The 17,042-nt window shown below is 46.6% G+C and overlaps 1 protein-coding gene across 1 annotated transcript in view; it reads left to right on the forward strand.

The window, feature by feature from the left end:
- FAM169B (family with sequence similarity 169 member B) overlaps nt 1-11,526 on the forward strand; it is a 44,934-nt gene extending 33,408 nt beyond the window's left edge. The window contains exons 4-5 of the mRNA XM_008055349.1: nt 9,946-10,046; nt 11,338-11,526. Coding sequence (XP_008053540.1) covers nt 9,946-10,046; nt 11,338-11,526 — 290 coding nt within the window. The remainder of the gene's footprint in view (nt 1-9,945; nt 10,047-11,337) is intronic.
- The last annotated feature ends 5,516 nt before the right edge of the window (nt 11,527-17,042 follow it).

The raw sequence follows: 17,042 nt of genomic DNA on the forward strand, positions 1-17,042 counted from the left end.
CTGAGCTCCCCCCAATTCCCCTTCTCTACCTCCCCCCCTGCCTCCTCTGTAGCTCTCGTTGCCCAAGACGGCTCACTCCCATATTCTTTATAGGTATTTACCAGAGGAGGATCAAAAGCTCCATGATAGTATGGGTGAGTGACTCGGGGGGGGCAGCTTTCCAGGCCCCTCATCCCCCAAGAAGCACACCCACCCCGCTTTGGTGTCCTGCTTTACTCCTTGCATGCAAGTGCTTTTGAACTCTTAGTATTGAGTTTCCAGTGTCCTGGACCAACGGCTAGAAGTGAAAAGTTAGGAAAGGTCAGGGAACTTCTGTGATTCTGAAGTCATACAGCAAATCAGGTGAAACATACTTTTCCTCAAGTAGGTTGAGTCATTTCTTTTGATTTTCAAGCTCTTAGTGCATTAGTAAACTCTGAAGAGCCTTGAATTTCTGCAGAGAGCACTTGAGGCTTCCTGCACCGTGTAGCTCATGTTCAGATGCTGGAGGGTTCCGGGGTCCAGGCAGCTTGTCCTCCATTCACATCAATGTCCCACCAGTCTCTCACCTCCTTCTTGGTTCAGTTCTGACACCTCTGTTTGAGTGAGTACGCCTCACTCCCCCCTCCAGTGTGGGCCACCTCAGAGTTTCAGATTATTTTGCCAGGGGAGCTGAAAAGAGTCCTTTCACCAGAAGAGCAGCCAGCTTCAAGGGCTGGGTTGACCCAGGGCCAGTCTTGGTATGAACCCTGTAGGGACCTGCAATCACTGCTGTCTCTCCTCTGTTTTCACCTGCAGAGAAAGAAGATCTGAAAGTGCTGATTGTGAATCATACTTCTCTGTTTTAGACAACCACGTGTCCTTGTCAGGCTTTTACTGAGAACAGTTCTGCCTTCTGACTAGACAAGTGGAACTTCTGCCCTGGGCCCTATGTTTTGAGCCCTCATTCAGTTGAGTCTCTCTCCAGGGGTGAGAACTCTATGGATCCAAGACGATGTGCCCACCTGGGTCCATGCTGTTTCTTCTAGAGTGGCAGCCTGTCAATGGTACCAGGACTCTAGAATTCCTGTCAGTGGCTGCTGAGAGCCTGAGAGGACCTCATCCCTGGATCTGTGCTCATGAGGGTGGACCACACCACCGGTTTGCACATCCTTAGATCCACAAGAGCAGTTATTGGTGGGCTGTAGATGGAGTGTTTGTTCATGCAGGCCCTGTGAGGTGTGGAGGAGTGTTAGGGTAAGGGGTCAGTGGGGTCGGGGGAGGGCAGCTTGCTTGGTATTGCCAATTCTGGTTCAAAATCACAAGGAGTTCAAGAATTCTAAATTTGAAACTGGCTTTCTTTGTTATTAGGGAGTTATATTTGTTGAGATAGGAGAGCGAAACATGCCATATAGAGCACTTTGTTAGCTTGGCTTATACCTTTCAATACAGGCACACCTCGTTTTATTGCTCTTTGCTTTCTTGCACTTTGAAGATATTGCATGTTTTACAAAATCTGCAGAAGAGTTGTGGCGACCCCGCGTTGAGCAAGTCTGTGGGTGCCGTTTTCCCAATGTCATGTGCTCAGGTTGTGTCTCTGTGTCACATTTTGGTAGCTCTCATAATATTTCAGACTTTTTCATTTTTATTATATCTATCATCGTGATTGGTGATGTAATCTTTGATGTTACTGTTGCAGTTGTTTTGGGGTGCCACGAACCAGTCCCATATAAGATAGCAAACTTAATTCACAAATGTGTGTGTTCTGACTGCTCTACCGACTGACTGTTCTTTTCTCTCTTTCTCTTATTGGGCTTCTCTATTCCCTGACACATAACAATATTGAAGTTAGCCCAGTTAACAACACTGCAATGATTTCTAAGTGTTCAAGGGAAAGAAAGAGTCGCTTCTCATTTTAAGTCAAAAGGTAGAGATGATTAAGCTTAGTGAGGAAGGCATGTCAAAACTTAAGACAGGGTGAAAGCCAGGCCTCTTGTGCCAAATAGTTAGCCAAATTGTGATGCAAAGGAAAAATTCTTGAAGGAAATTTAAAAGTGCTACTCCAGGTAACACATGAGCGATAAGAAAGCAAAATAGCCTTACTGCTGGTATGGAGTTAGCTTTAATGATCTGGAGAAAAGATGAAACCAGCCACAGCATTCCCTTAAGCTAAAGCCTAATCCACAACAAGGCCCTACCTCTTTTCAATTCTATGAAGGCTGAGTGAGGTGAGGAAACCACAGAAGAGTTTGAAGCCAGCCGAGGTTGGTTCATGAGGGTTATGGAAAGATGCTATCTCCATCTCCTTTGCTTCTCCATGCAGAATGAAGTAGTGAGTACTGATGTAGAAGCTGCAGCAAGTTATCTAGAAAAATCTAGCTAAGGTCATTAATGAATGCAACTATGCTAAACAACAGATTTTCAATCCTATTGAAAGGAGATGCCATCTAGGACTTCCATAGCTAGAGAGAAGTCAATGCCTGGCTTCAAAGCTTCAAAGGACAGGCTGACTCTCTTGTTAGGGGCTAATGCAGCTGCTGGTGACTTTAAGTTGAAGCCAGTGCTCACCTACTATTCTGAAAATCCCAGTGCTGTTAGGAATTATGCTAAGTCTACTCTGCCTGTGTTCTATAAATGAAATAACAATGCCTGAATGACAGCATATCTGTTTACAGTGTGGTTTACTGAATATTTTAAGCCTACTGTTGAGAACTACTGCTCAGAAAAAAAAAATCTCTTTCAAAATATTACTGTGACAACACACTTGGTCACCCAAGAACTCTGATGGAGATGTACAAGGAGATTAATGTTGTTTTCACGTCTGCTAACACAATATTTCTTCTTCAGCCCATGGATCAAGGAGGAATCTCAACTTTCAAGTCTTATTATTTAAGAAATACTTTTCCTGAGGCTATAGTTGTCATAGATGGTGATTCCTCTAATGGATCTGGGCAAAGTAAATTGAAAACCTCCTGGAAAGTATCTACCATTCTAGATGCCACTGAGAACATTTATGATTCATGGGAGGAGGTCACAATATCCACACTCACAGGCATTTGGAAGAAGTTGAGTCCAACCCTCCTGGATGACGTTGCGTTGTCTACGACTTCACTGGAGGAAGTAACTGCAGATGTGGTAGAAATAGCAAGAGAACTAGAATTAGACGTGACTGAATTGCTACAGTCTAATGATAAAACTTGAAAGGATGAGGAGTTACTTTTTATGGGTGAGCAAAGAAAGTGAGTTCTTGAGCTGGTATCTACCCCCAACGAACATGTTGTGAACATTATTGACATGACAGCAAAGGATTTTGAATACTACATAAATTTAGTTGATAAAGCAGCAGCAGGGATTGAGAAGATTGATTCCCGTTTGAAAAGAAGGTCTGCTGTGGCTAAAATAATATCATACAGTATCGCATGTTACGGAGAAATCTTTAATGAAAAGAAGACGTCAATCGATGTAGTACGCTTCTTTGTTGTCTTATTTTAAGAAATTGCCGCAGCCACTCCAGTCTTTAGCAACCACTGTCGTGATCAGTCAGCCACCATCAACATCGAGGCAAGCCCTTCTACCAGTGGAAAGATTGGGACTTGCTTAAGGCTCAGATGATCATTAACATTTTTTAGCAATAAAGTATGTCTAAATTATGCATATTGTATTTTTAAGCAATGCTATGACACACTTAATAGACTATAGTATCGTATAAACTTAACTTTGAAATGTCCTGGGAAACTTTCAAAATCGTGTGACTTGCTTTATTGTGATATCGGGTTTATTGCAGTGACCTTGATCTGAGCCCTCAATAATCTCCGAGGTAGCCTATACTTAGCGGTGCGCTCTATAGATCTTCATCTGTGCTTTTGCCCTGGGCCTCGCGAATGTCAGGAGAGGGCCTGATGGGGTCCCCGTGAGCACCTGTGAGGCCAGGGGCCGCTTCCCATTTACCTGAATTCACGACACTGCCATGTGAAAATGTTCACCGTGAACATGGGCATAGAAGTCTGAGAACTTTGACAAGATTCTGGGATCAAGGAGTCTGCAGAGGATAAGTGGAAGGTTCTATGGGAGCAGAGGGCTGAGGGGACTCAGGAGAGAGAGGTACATGAAAAGAGGACTGGGCTAGGGTGGTGTTACGGTATTGTGTCCCCCCCATTCATATTTTGAAGCCCTCATAGTGTCTGTATTTAGAGACAGGGCCTTTAGAAGGATAGTGACGGTTAAATGAGATCATAAGGGTGGGTCCCTAATCCAATATGACTGGTGTCCTTCTAAGAAGAGAGAGACACCAGGCATGCAGCATACAAAAGTGGCCATGTGAGGACACAGGGAGAAGAAGGTCATTCTTCACAGAGAGAGGGCCGTGGGAGACACGAAGTCTGGGGCACCTTGATCTCAGTCTTCCAGCCTCCAAAACTGGGGAATACATTTCTGTTGCTTAAGCCACCCCGTCCGTGGTTATTTTGTTAGAGCAGCCCTAGCAGATGAAGGCAGGTGGGATGGATGGAGATGGGAACACTGGACACGCAGGTGAGGATGCTGCATCCATGGTGGGTGGATGAAAAGGTGTTTAAATGTAGCAGGGATCAGAACAGAGAGCCGAGGTGGAGGTTGGCTGCAGGAAGGACTGGAGTCTGGGGACAGGAAGGTTATGTTTGGGGACTCCATACAGCTCTGGCCTCAAGTGAACCAGGGCTAGGTGGGGTCTTCCTCACTCAGTGTATGTTCCTTCCCTCAGTCTGTAGGCAGTTCCTGCTGGTCTGTCCGGAGGAGCGAGGGCGCCTATGGGAGGTGGAGGCCCCTGGGGCCTGGGGCCAGCGCGTCAACATCTGGCTCAAGATTCAGCTTCACCAGGCAAGACTTCCAGACTGTGAGTTGGACTGAAAACCGCGTGCTTTGTCTAGTTATTTCCAGTATCAGTAACTGGCACCGATCCACCTATGATGATCCACTGAGACCCACGTAGATGTTATTTCTATTGTGTCAAGAACAAAGGGTGAGACCTGGGTGGGGGCATCCAACATTCCCTTCCTGAATGAAGCACCCCTTCCTTTCCCTCTTGCCTGAAAAAGATCACCCCCAATTTAGTGACTAGAAGCTCGTTGGGACTAAGGGGGGGTCCCCCTTTTACAATTAGAATAGTTTATTGAAATACATAAGAAAATAGGTTTCCTCTATCTAGCTGAAGATTGGTGGAAAACATGATCTTGAATAAGTAATGTGTGCACTTGGAGAAAGTTCAAAAGATGCACACACACAAGGGTTGACTGTGACAAGCCTCCCGTTCCCCTCTCCTTTGGGCGAAAACACACCGAACTACATGGCAGCTTTGCAGAGATGACATTCTGCCAATTGGTGCCTTGTCCATTTTGTCCTTTGTCAGGGTAGCATGGTGTCATATGGGTGTGTTGTTCATTTTTGTGTTGACAGACATACACGTTGCCACCTTCGGTTTTTCCAGACAGTGCCCCAGTGAGTTTGCCAGTAGGGTTTCATGGAGGGTGCTTTCAAGGCAGAACAGAGTCTCAGGATGGCGGGTTTCAAAAAGGAGGCAGGGGGAGGGAAATCCTTCATTTTATTCATTTTTAAATTTTTGAGGCCGGATTGCACTTGTCACCCAACTGGAGTACAGTGGCGTGATCATGGCTCACTGCAGCCTCAAACTCTCGGGCTCAAGTGATCCTTCTGCCTCAGCCTTCTGAGTAGCTGGGACTACTGGTGCACATCACTGCACCAGACTAATTAAAAAAAAAAATTTTTTTTGTAGGGATGGAGTCTTGCTAAGTTGTCTAGGCTGGTCTCAAACTCCTGGCCTCGAGGAGGCCTTGAGGCCATCTTCCTGCCTCAGCCTCCAAAAGTGCTGAGATTATAGGCCAGCCACCTGCCTTGCAGAAGTCCTTTAAATAGCCAACAGGAATGCAGACGAGCTTATCTCTAGGTTTCCAAGCTGCTTTTTGACAGTGCTCTTTCCACTTCTCAAGGTGGGGATGGACTGCCCAGGGCAGGCCCTTGTCAGCTCAGCGCTAAAGGTGGGGCTAGGCAGGGCTGGGGCAATGGATGTCTCCAGCTGCAGGTGGTGCCTGGGTGGGAGACAGGAGAGGTTCTCGCACTTTAAATTAACTGTCCAAAATGAAACCTTGGCTTTCCTTCCGTCCTGGAATGGGCACTCCTGTCAGTGTCGAATGCCATGTCTGCGGCCGCAGATGGCTCATTAGGGGCTGATGGGTAACCGAGGCACCAGGCTTTCTCTCCATGTGGTGACTGATCTACCTCAGGTGGTGACAGGCAAGCATACCTTGGAGCTTATTGATGATAACAGCGATCGGTTTTGCTTTTATAGTGCCTTGCAGCTAGAAGGCTGAATGGATCTTTACAGATATTCATGGGGTGACCAGGCATGGGGAGGGAGGCAGTGGTGGGCAGGGCTGTGCTGTGATCCTAATGAGACGGTTAAGCAACTTGCCCTGTGGCGCTGAGTTAGAAATGAAAGGAAGACAGTCCGGCTCCTGGGCCCTGAGCTGACGGGCTTGTGGACGCTTTACAAATGAGGCCTCGGGCCCCACACGCAGCCTCCCTGCGAGGACGAGGACGTTGCATTTCCTTGGCAGGGAACGGAAAAGATAATGGATTGCATATTGGAATGTGGAAATTGCACAGGCCGGAGGGGTAAACTGGGGCGAGGACATTTTCGCCTAATTGGGGAGATGGTTTCCTCCCGGAGAATTCCACTGGGGGTTGTTTCAAGTGCTGGGAGTCGGTGTGGTCTGGCCAGAGGAAACTGAGCTGGAAGTTAGATGCCAAACCTGTCACTTTAATTCACTCTGAGATTGACCAACTCTCGCTTTCAGACAGCAAAAGAGGGGACTTGCACAGAGAATGTTCCAGAAGCATGCTTGAGTCCCTAGAAGGAGGAAGGGTCATCATTATAATTAGGATATAATTAGAATACTAATCCTTTATAATTAAAAAATAATAATTCTACGTATGGTCTTTTCACTGCCTGTATAAATCGTGGCTCGCTCCCAGTTTTACCCACACCTCCTGTCTCCCCGAGGGCCTGCAGTCAGGATTTTAATTCACTCAGGAAGGTTTTCAGCCAACCAGCCTCATCTTGCAACCATTATGACAGTTAGTGCTGACATCTCAGGTTTTTTCCAAGTTGGTGATGGGGGCTGTGAATGCGATTGCGGATTAGCCTAGATGCTCTGCAGTTTCCAGTGCTTCCCCCTTCATGGAAATCATCAAGTGTTTGTGAATTAGAACTTCCCATGGGTCACCAAGCAAAGCAGATTCTGGAATCTTCTCTTCCCTGGAGATTTCAAGAGACCACTTAATTTGATTTTATTCTTTAATGAGCTGGTGGTTCTTAAAGCTGTTTTCTTGACTGTTTTACAAGTTCTTTTTCTCATCCCTTTATTTCTGACTATTATTTTGGAGGTTTCCTATAATTTTATGTGCCGTAGAAATAGAATTGTAAGCAAGAAACCCAGTGGAGCCAATTGCTTCTGATTTAAAATAAGACATGAACATCTTATAACATTTCAAAGGGAAATTAACTTGTTTTAAAATCTATTTTTGAAGCAGCCTGATTGGTGGACCTAGTCTTTGAAAGTTTGCAGGGTCCTGGCTGCTGATAACATCTGTGGCTTATAACGGCACTAGAAATATTTATAGATTAGTCAGATCATTTGAGAGAAGGAGTGTGTGGGAAATCTCTTTCTTCCTACACTCAGTTACACACAAAGTATTTGAAACTTGACCAATAGGACCATAATTCCATCTGACGCTATTTCCCAGTCAGCTCTAGCATGCCTTAAGATTCTTTTATGAGAGAATGAAACTGAATATGTCAACAGTGAACTGTTCTTTTACAAAAATGTGACTGGAGGCAGGAAATAATTGAGCACTGTTTTAAACATTTATTTTTTCAATCTATAGGTCGTAGTTTTGCTTTCTTTCTCCAAATAAAGTATTCATGGATTCATTTGTTATCTGCAGGGAAAATACTTTTCTTCCATTTACATTTAACTTTTTAAGCCAGAGGGATTGTATGTGCAGAGATATGAAAAACATGAGATAGGGGGCACTTTTCTAAAAGTTTGATGCTTGGAAAACTGCAGTGCTAGCCTCATTTCAGCTTGTTCTGATAAATCATACATTGTATTGTGCAGCAGCAATAGCAATTTTATGGTGGTGCTTTATGCTGAGGGTGAAACCACCTTCCTGGATTTGTTTTTTTTCCGGTTAATGCCATTCTTTGATAGGTTTTGTGGCTCCCTCTAGTGGCAACTGTAGTCTACTGCAGCCCTGGGTACTAACACCTGTGTGGTTGGTTCTGATACTTGTGCTCCTAAATTAGCATATTTATTTTTAAAGTCTTACTGAACCTTAATTGGCTAGGAATAAAAACAAGAAAACATTTGATATATGCTAGCATGATTTAGTACATAACACATAAAAACATCAGGAAAGGTGGAAAGTTGTAAAGGATCATCTACTTCATTCATTCATTCATTCATTCATTCATGGTATTCCTTTATTTATTAATTCGATAAATGTTAGTGGAGCAAAGACATACATGCCAGGCCCTACTGTAGGTGTCAGGAGTACAGAAGCGAAGAAGGCTGACAGTGCTTCTGAACTCATTTATGAGATAAGTGTACGGGCAATGCCATCCAGTCATAAAAACTCTATATAGCCAAGAGAACGAAAGTATTCTGGCATTGTTAAGTGCCTGCAATTAAATTTTGCCAAACCAGCCAGGCTCGGTGGCTCAGCCTGTAATCCCGCGCCTTTGGGAGGCCGAGGTGAGTGGATTGCCTGAGCCCGTGGGTTCGAGACCCGCCTGGGCAGCGAGACCTCATCTCTAGAATAAATCAAAAAGTCAGCCGGGCATGGTAGCACATGCCTGTAATTCCAGCTACTTGGAAGGCTGAGCCAGAAGGATCGCCGGAGCCCAGCAGGTCGAGGCTGCGGTGGCCGGGAGTGGCTACTGCACTCCAGTCTGGGCGATGGAGTGAGACTCCAACTCAAAAAAAAAAAAAAAATTTTTGCCAAACCAAATTTTCCTAATTTGTACAGTTCTGTAAATAAACTTAAAAGTTTACTTATGTGGATAGCAACTAAATAATTCATTTGTTCTTTAGTAAACAAAATGTGTTACCTAGGTATTTTCAGCTCAAATGCAAAACCGTATTTTGTTTCTAGGGATTTGAGCAACACACACACACACAGATTTTAGGGGGGTGATGGACAAGAAAGTCATCCCTTTCTTAGTTGGCACTAATTTGTAGTGGGAAAGGAAGGCTAAATTAACAGGAGTGATTGTGGTCTCTTTTATTGGTAAAAACACCAGGGAGAAAAGAGAGGAGCCGGAGACTAGAATTGGAAACCCGACTCTGCTGAATGCCCGAATCATTGGAAGAACCAATCACAATTTCAGTTCAGAAATACTTGAATAGAACTCCACTTTGTATGTCTTGACACCTGGCAGGTCTTTCTGTTTTCTGGAGAACACTGTAGCAAATGTCAAAGTGAAGGTCAAGAAGATAGAATTGGGCCAAGCATGGTGGCTTCTGTCTGTAGTTCTGCACTTTGGGAGGCTGAGGCAGGAGGATTGCTTGAGGCCAGGAGTTGGAAACCAAACTGAACAATATATCAAGACTTTATCTCTATTAAAAAAAATTAGCCAGACATGCATCTCTAGGTCCAACTACTTGGGAGGCTGAGGAAGAAGGACTCCTTGAGTTCAGGAGTTCGAGGCTGCAGTGAGCTATGATTGTGCCAATGTATTCCAGCCTGGGCGACAGGCTGAGACCTTGCCTCAAAAAACAAAACAGAACAAAACAAAACAAAACAAAAAACAGAATTGGGTCATGGCCATCAATACAGTTGGAAGGGTCACCAATGTATAACTACTCTTTTGACTGACCAGCTCCTCAGAAGTGCCCCGTTTGCTTATCCTGTTCTCTTGCTTGGGGAGGGCAGCGCACCCGGGACATTCCAAGGAGGAGGAAGCCGTGAGCTGTCATGGGCGGACTTCTCAGCATGATGGATCCAGACAGTGTGCTAATGGAGCAGACAGCAAGGTATCGTAATGATGTGTCATTCCACGAGCTTCCTGCTTTCTTAGTGATTGTGTTGCCCCTGTGTAGTGACACTGTTGTCTGAACCTGCAGGGCAACTTTCTGGACAGCTGGGTTGTGGGCTTCTCTGTGACAGCGGGCCGTGGAATCATGCTTGCAATTTCCAGGCTTTGTGGGGAGAGGGTGGCTGAGGAGAGGCCTCTGTAATCAGATTTTTCATGGTTCTCTTCTCTAAGCTAGACAAGCACTCACAAAACCTAAACGGAACAGGGAGCACATGGGAATTGGCTGTAACCTTGCATCATTAAGGAAGTATGGAAAAATCTGAATTTCAAATTCTGCCATGGACCAGTGTCTTTCAAGCAGAACACAAGCAAGACAAATTTGTCTTTCTTTCCTTCTCCACCCCAGAAGCTCAGCTTGCTGGGATGGAATGGAATATGGTATGAGGTTTTTGTACAATCCAGGGTGATTGTAGAACAGAATCTTGAGGAAGGATGGTGACTGAATGTTTTCTAGTGACGTGTTGCTGTTCGGTATTTTGTAAGATTTTAGGTTTTCCCAAAGCTAGACCAGATGCCTGCCCACACAAAGGATTGTGATAACATCCGTTCTCTGGTGCCGGAGGGTCTTTGCTCTGGAATTCCCAAAGCATCCATAATTATTTTAAACTCAAAAATATTTACTTGCATGTCAAGGAGAATACTGCTTATTTTGGAAAATAGATTGTTCTGGGATAGAAGATTCAACACTGGATCACTTTAAAAAGCTGCTTTCTGTCTGACACTAGCTCTAGCCATCTGGCAGATCGGGGCTTTTGTTTTCTTTGGTTCTCTATGGAAAGACAGTCTCACGTAAGACCCGCCAGGCACTTAACCATGAGTGTGGGGCCTGATATCTCCGGCTGATCCCTGGTTTTCCTTTTAAAGCTTGAAGGCTCTTACAGGGGGCAGAGGTGTCCAGTATACTGTAACACTCATGGGTGTGTTTCTGGGAAGTCCATTCTTTCAATCATGGAGCACCCGCTTTTAAAGTAGTGCTCCCTCCCCCTGCTTTTTCTTGGGCCTGCTGGCAGGGCTGTCCCTCTTTAGTAAATCTGTGATCTTGGGTGCAAAACATGGTTTCCCCGTGGCTGGCTGGCATGTTTGAACCTGGTCTCTCTGTTCCGCATCTCAGTGTGACGTGCAAGGACAAGCCAGGCTAGGACACCCACAGGCCCTGAATGTCCAGCCACGGACTGTCCAAGACAACAGTGTTTAATGGCGGTGCCTTGTGGATTCTCTTCTGACTTCAGGAGAGGATGTGTGGCGAAGAGCTGGAAAGCACAGAGAATGGTCAGGACTGTGGAGTGAACGAGGAGGAAGCTGGGCTGCCCTCAAGACCCTGCTACACTGAGCTGGAGCTGCAGGAATCCAAGAGGACAGCAGCGGTTGCAGGACTGGTGGGGGAGCAGTGGCGGAAACTCATGCGGCCAAGTCCCTGACTCCTCTAGACGCCCATCTGGGCCTGGTCCAGAGGCCCGTCCTGGGATCCTGGGCTCCGGGTCTGGGGGCTTCTATGACCAGGAGCTGGTATGGCGTCCTTACTGTGCCTTTCTTGGGACTCTTTGAAGAGACGGTGACCACACACACCCTGCCTACCTCAGGCCTCCGGGTGGGCTCAGGTTCTAGAACATCTGAGCACGTGCTTTGTTAAGCATGCCGTGCTGTATGGGGGTGAGGGATTATTTTTGCAAGCTAATTTTTTTTTTTGAGTTGGAGACTCACTCTGTTGCCCAGACTGGAGTACAGTGGCATGCAGCCGCAACATGCTGGGCTCCGGTGATCCTTCTGCCTCAGCCTTCCAAGGAGCCGGAACTAAAGGCGCGCTACCACGCCCAGCTAATTTTTGATTTACTGTGGAGATGAGGTCTCGCCAAGTTGCCCAGGCAGGTCTCAAACCTGTGGGCTCAGGTAATTCACTCACCTCAGTCTCCCAAAGTGCTGGGATTACAGGCTGAGCCACTGAGCCCGGCTCGCAAGCTAATTTTTAGCAGCTTCAAAAGTTTTCTGAAGCTCATTTGTTAAACCCAGCATGGTTTCAAAACCTCAGGATAATTTGGTGAGATGGCACAGGGGCCACACGGATGTTTTCCTGAATATACCTCTCTCCTCATCTCAGGGTAAGGAAGCTCTGGGAGGGGTTGCAACGTCCCATCCCGGCTGCAGGAATCTACTTCCGGCTTGTGCACACCAGCCCTGGTGTGAGCGCAAGACCATGGACACCAAAGAGTTTTCCAGGGAGACACTTGCATTTCTTTTCTGGGGAAGTTTCAGCCACATCAGAAGCTCCCTGAGGGCAAGGGCTGGGCCAGATGGTGCCCACCCCAGGCCTTGAGCTCACATCTAACCCGGTACACAGAAGACACTTGGAATGGGCTCCAGGTGGGTGTCAGCCATCGCCTAACTTAGATGGGAAGCCACTAGGTGGGAATTTGGGCTGATGACCCTTCTGGCACATTCCCACTAGTGGCCTGGAGTGGAAAGACTTGTAAATGTTACTAAAAAGAGCAGTCTGACTCAAATGTGCCATTGGCTTCCTCCTATTAAATGCATACAGAGCCCCTGCATGGTGGCATGTGCTCAGCCACTCTGGGGATGTGGAGCCCAGCCAAGGACCCTGCTGTAGGTAGGCCAAGTTGCTGCCCCAGGGCTTCTTGCCTTTCACGAGGGCAAGGCACAAGTCCACGCTTCTCACAGAGCCCAGGACCTGCTCCCCAAGACTAGGGTGGTGGGTTCCCTGCAATTGGGCCCAGCCTTGCCAGTGTTCAGTAGGATTTTCCCAAGAGAAAGCTCTTGGCAGATAAGCCAAGTTCCAGCCCTTGCTTCGGGGCAATTGCAAATCCGATCATATCATGTTCAATGGCTGGGTAGAGCTGTCTCTCAGTAGCTGTGTGGAGAGTGAAGGGTGACAGGTCACCTCAGAAACAAGGGGGGGGCCCCACCTCACTTCTCTTCGTCAGCTGCTGGATGCTGAAGAGGCTGCCCGAGGAACAAAGTTTTACCTCTTCAGGGATGAAATAATGTCTCTCCTGGGGCTGGGACTGTGAGGCAGTGAAGAGATCACCAGCAGTCCCGAGTTCTGGGACTGTACCTTCTGTTCCCCTGAGTAGTCAAAGGACACATGCCGCCGAACCTGTTATTTATTCATTGCACCCAGCTGTCTGTCCATCTGTCTGTCAAGCCATCTTCCCTCCTTTCCTCCCTCCTTCCTCCCTCTCTCTCTCCCTTCCTCCTCTTCATCTCCCCAACTACTTATATCCTGATCTAGTTATCTCCCCATTCATTTGTTTCTATATCCACCCACTTATCCATCCATCCATTCACCTGCCTTCCTTCACTTTCTCTTTCTTCCTTCCATCCATTTATCTCCCATCTATCTCTCCATCCATCCCTCTCTTTCCATGTATCTGTTCATCCACCCATCTGTCTGTCCATCCATCCATCCATCCATGCATGTGTTCATCTACCCATCTATCTGTTCATCCATCCATCCATCCATCCATCCATCCATCCATCCATCCATCCATCCATCTGTCCTATTGTACAACAGACATTCCACATGCTTTCTCAGAGATAAGCTCTGTGCTGGGCACTGGTGATATCAGTGAGGCATTGCTATGCAAATGACCTCAAGGAAACTATGTTCTCTTTGAAGGGATCTTTTCTGGAGTGTTTCACTGGAGGTTTTTTCTCTCTTATACCCATTACAAAGAGGGAAGAGTCTAGTGAATAGAAATAGAGTTTAGAACTCCATACAGAGACATCATGAAGCACCTCCGCATTGGCATGTGGGCTCTCTGTAAGAAGGCACAGGCCATCAAAGTGGAGAAAGTTCTGCAGCGAGAGGGTGCTCTGTGGGTGACATCAGACATAACCTTTGACCTGTATGCTGTGAACACTGGGCTATCGGAGGTGAATGGTTAGTGTTTCGTGTTTACATGAGAATAAACTGATAAGAATGTCTCAGGGGTTTGATGAAATTACTTTTCATAAAAGAGTGCTCTCAAGGAAGAAAAACTGACATGTTGTTGGCTTCGTTTTAGGACATAGAAACCGACCACACAGAGTCAGAAGGAAACCCCTGGAGCTCAGAGCCGCCCCTCCCGGCAGTGCTGCAGCCGGTGTGAGCTCAGAGGCTGTGTGCCGGGGTCCTTCCACACAGGCCTGTGTGTGGGACTGCCCATCCACATGTACATGTGTGTGTCTGTGCTTTGTTGTTTTTATTCAATCAGTTTTGTGTTTTCAGTTTCTCTATGCTCCTCCCTCTTATTTTTAACATCTCTGTTGAGATATGACTTACAGACCCTAAAGTTCACTTATTTAAAGTACACAATTCAATGACTTGAGGATATTTACAGAGTTGTGCAGTCACCATCACCATCACCATCAGCACTCCAAAAAGAAACTCTGTATCTGTAAGGCAGGTGTGGAGAAAAGAGAACGAGCTGAGAACATCCCTAGACCCTATGAGCCTAAGAAAAGAAAATCTAATTTATTAGAGGGAAAGGAAAGGACGACTGGCCCTTAAGAAGAACCAGTAGCCTGTTCTTTTGGCGTGTCCCTCTTACACCCCCTTGCTGGGGTCTGGTGGTAACGTGGCTCTTGTAGTCCTGAGGAAGTAGGTGTTGGTGGTCACGTAGGCCCTAGATGTGGCCTTGAGAAAGCAGGCTGGGGCTGGTGGTCATGTAACCCTGAGGACACAAGTGTTGGCAGCAAAAACAAGATGTTGCTTAAGCAAGCAGGGAAAAAGTGGGGAGGGGTGAATGGGGTTTGTAACTCCCTTACAGTGTCCACCAGCAGTCTCTTCCTTCTTGCTGACCCCTGCAGCCATGGATCTACATTCTCCCTCCAAAGATTAGCCTCTTCTGGACACATCACATAGGTGGAATCATACAACATGGGATCCTTTGCAACTGGCTTCTGTCACATAGCATAATGTTTTCAAGGTTCCTCCGTGTTGTAGCCTGTGTCCTCGGTATTTCATTCCTTTTTATTGCGGAATAGCATTCAGCAATATACTTAGAAGAAGGCTAGGCTGACCACAGTGGCTCACACCTGTAATCCCAGCACTCTGGGAGGCCAAGGTGGGAGAATCTTTTGAGGTCAGTAGTTCGAGACCGGCCTGGGTGACGTATCAAGACTCCATCCCTACAAAAAAAATGTTATCCAGGCATGATGGTGCATGCTTGCAATCCCAGCATGCACTGGGATCATTTGAACCCAGGAATTCGAGGCTTCAGTGAGTTGCTATAATTACGCCACAGCACTCCAGCCTAGACAACAGAGGAGACCCTATCTCTAAAAAAAAAAAAAAAAAAGGCGAAGCCTGTCCCTAGACCCTATGTCCTTTTATGTACTTTGCAGGCAGTGGGTTTTATTGTCCCTGAGGGATGCTCTACCCCATACTCACGAGTGGGCTCAGGCAGTGTGGACAACCTCGGGACTTTTTGGTCCTTGGGAAGCTTGCATTCCAAACTCAGGGTCTGGCGGTGTGGTGCCCACTCACTGCTATGCACTAGGCCATTGAACAGGCTTTATTTTAGGAAGTGAGAAAGGGTATCCCAGCACTAGATATTTTGTTCTGGGAAGTCTTTGAGCACAAGCCCTTCATGATGAGGAAGGAATAAATTCAACTAGTTGGCTACTTGCAGGAATCTCAGGGGCCAATTGATTATGAGGCACTTTAAAAACATTTTCTTTGGGAAGCAATCTAAAAATCTTTGTCTTTGATATAGTTCTTTTTCTAGGGAGAGAATGATCAGCAGCTGGAAGTTTTCAAGTTCGGTGTCTGAGTTTTCATCTTAAGAAGCCATAAAATTCCTGGGCCACCGCCTTCTTCTCCCCTGGCTCCTTCATTTTACACAGGGCACAAAATATTTCCACGACAAAGCAAGAGAAAGAGGAGCTGGATACTCTTCTGAGCTCAAACCACGGCGATACAGTCATGGGAGGGCCACAGGCCCAGTATACATCCGAGTTGGGCTTTCTGGCTCTAGAAAGCCCGGTGTTATTTTCAACATCAGATGACCATAATTAGAAAGGGCAATTCTTTTCCCGGCAGAAAAATCCTGTAAGTGGCCACAGCAGCTGAGGTGCTTCTGTGAAGGTTTTTAGTGCCTGCTTACTCCGTTTAATGGAATTGGCTTATCTTTCGGAGTCCCCTTTCCCACCAAACAAAAGTCATCTTCAGATTTTCTAGGAGTCAAGCCCCTCTAACGGATTCTTATGACATGCAGACAGATGGGTTGCAGAACCTGTGAACTTGGGTGGTCTTGATTGCCGAAGACTTGAGGCACTCTTTCTTGGTGGGCTGCTGTATTAGTCTGTTTTGCGTTGCTACACAGGAACACCTGAAGCTGGGTAATTTAGGAAGAAAGGAGGTTGATTTGGCTCACGGCTCTGCAGGGTGCTGGCATCTCTTCTGGTGAGGCCTCGGGGAGCTTGCAATCATAGCGGAAGGTGAAGGAGGAGGGGGCATGTCACACGGAGAGACAGGGAATAAGAGAGAGAGGAGGCGACAGGCTCTTTTAAACAACCAGCTCACTCGTGAAGTTAATAGAGTGCGAACTCACTCTTTACCACAAGAATGGCGCCAAGCTCTTCATGAGGGATCTGCCCCCATGTTCTCACGCCTCCCACTAGGCCCTTTCTCCATCACCGAGGATCACATTTTACACAGGGCAACATCCAGACTATATTAGCTGCCCACAGACACCGTACAGGATGGGCACTGGGCAGGTGGCTCCTTGGGTCCTTGGGCACTCGGATTCTGTTCAAGTTCTGTAGGATTGGAAGGGCAGCTCTTTTAGGGGACTGAGGTAGGATTTCCTTGGTGCAGTGACAGCCATAGGAGTAGGCTCTGTTTATGATCATGGCCTTTTGGGTCTTGACTTGCAATTGGGGTGCTTTGATTGAGAGGATGGACATTGGGTTCCCATGTGGACCACAGAGGCAGGTA

This window comes from Carlito syrichta, unplaced genomic scaffold (assembly GCF_000164805.1).
Source record: "Carlito syrichta isolate Samal-C Ts95f unplaced genomic scaffold, Tarsius_syrichta-2.0.1 Scaffold301827, whole genome shotgun sequence".
Taxonomy (NCBI): Eukaryota; Metazoa; Chordata; class Mammalia; order Primates; family Tarsiidae; genus Carlito; species Carlito syrichta.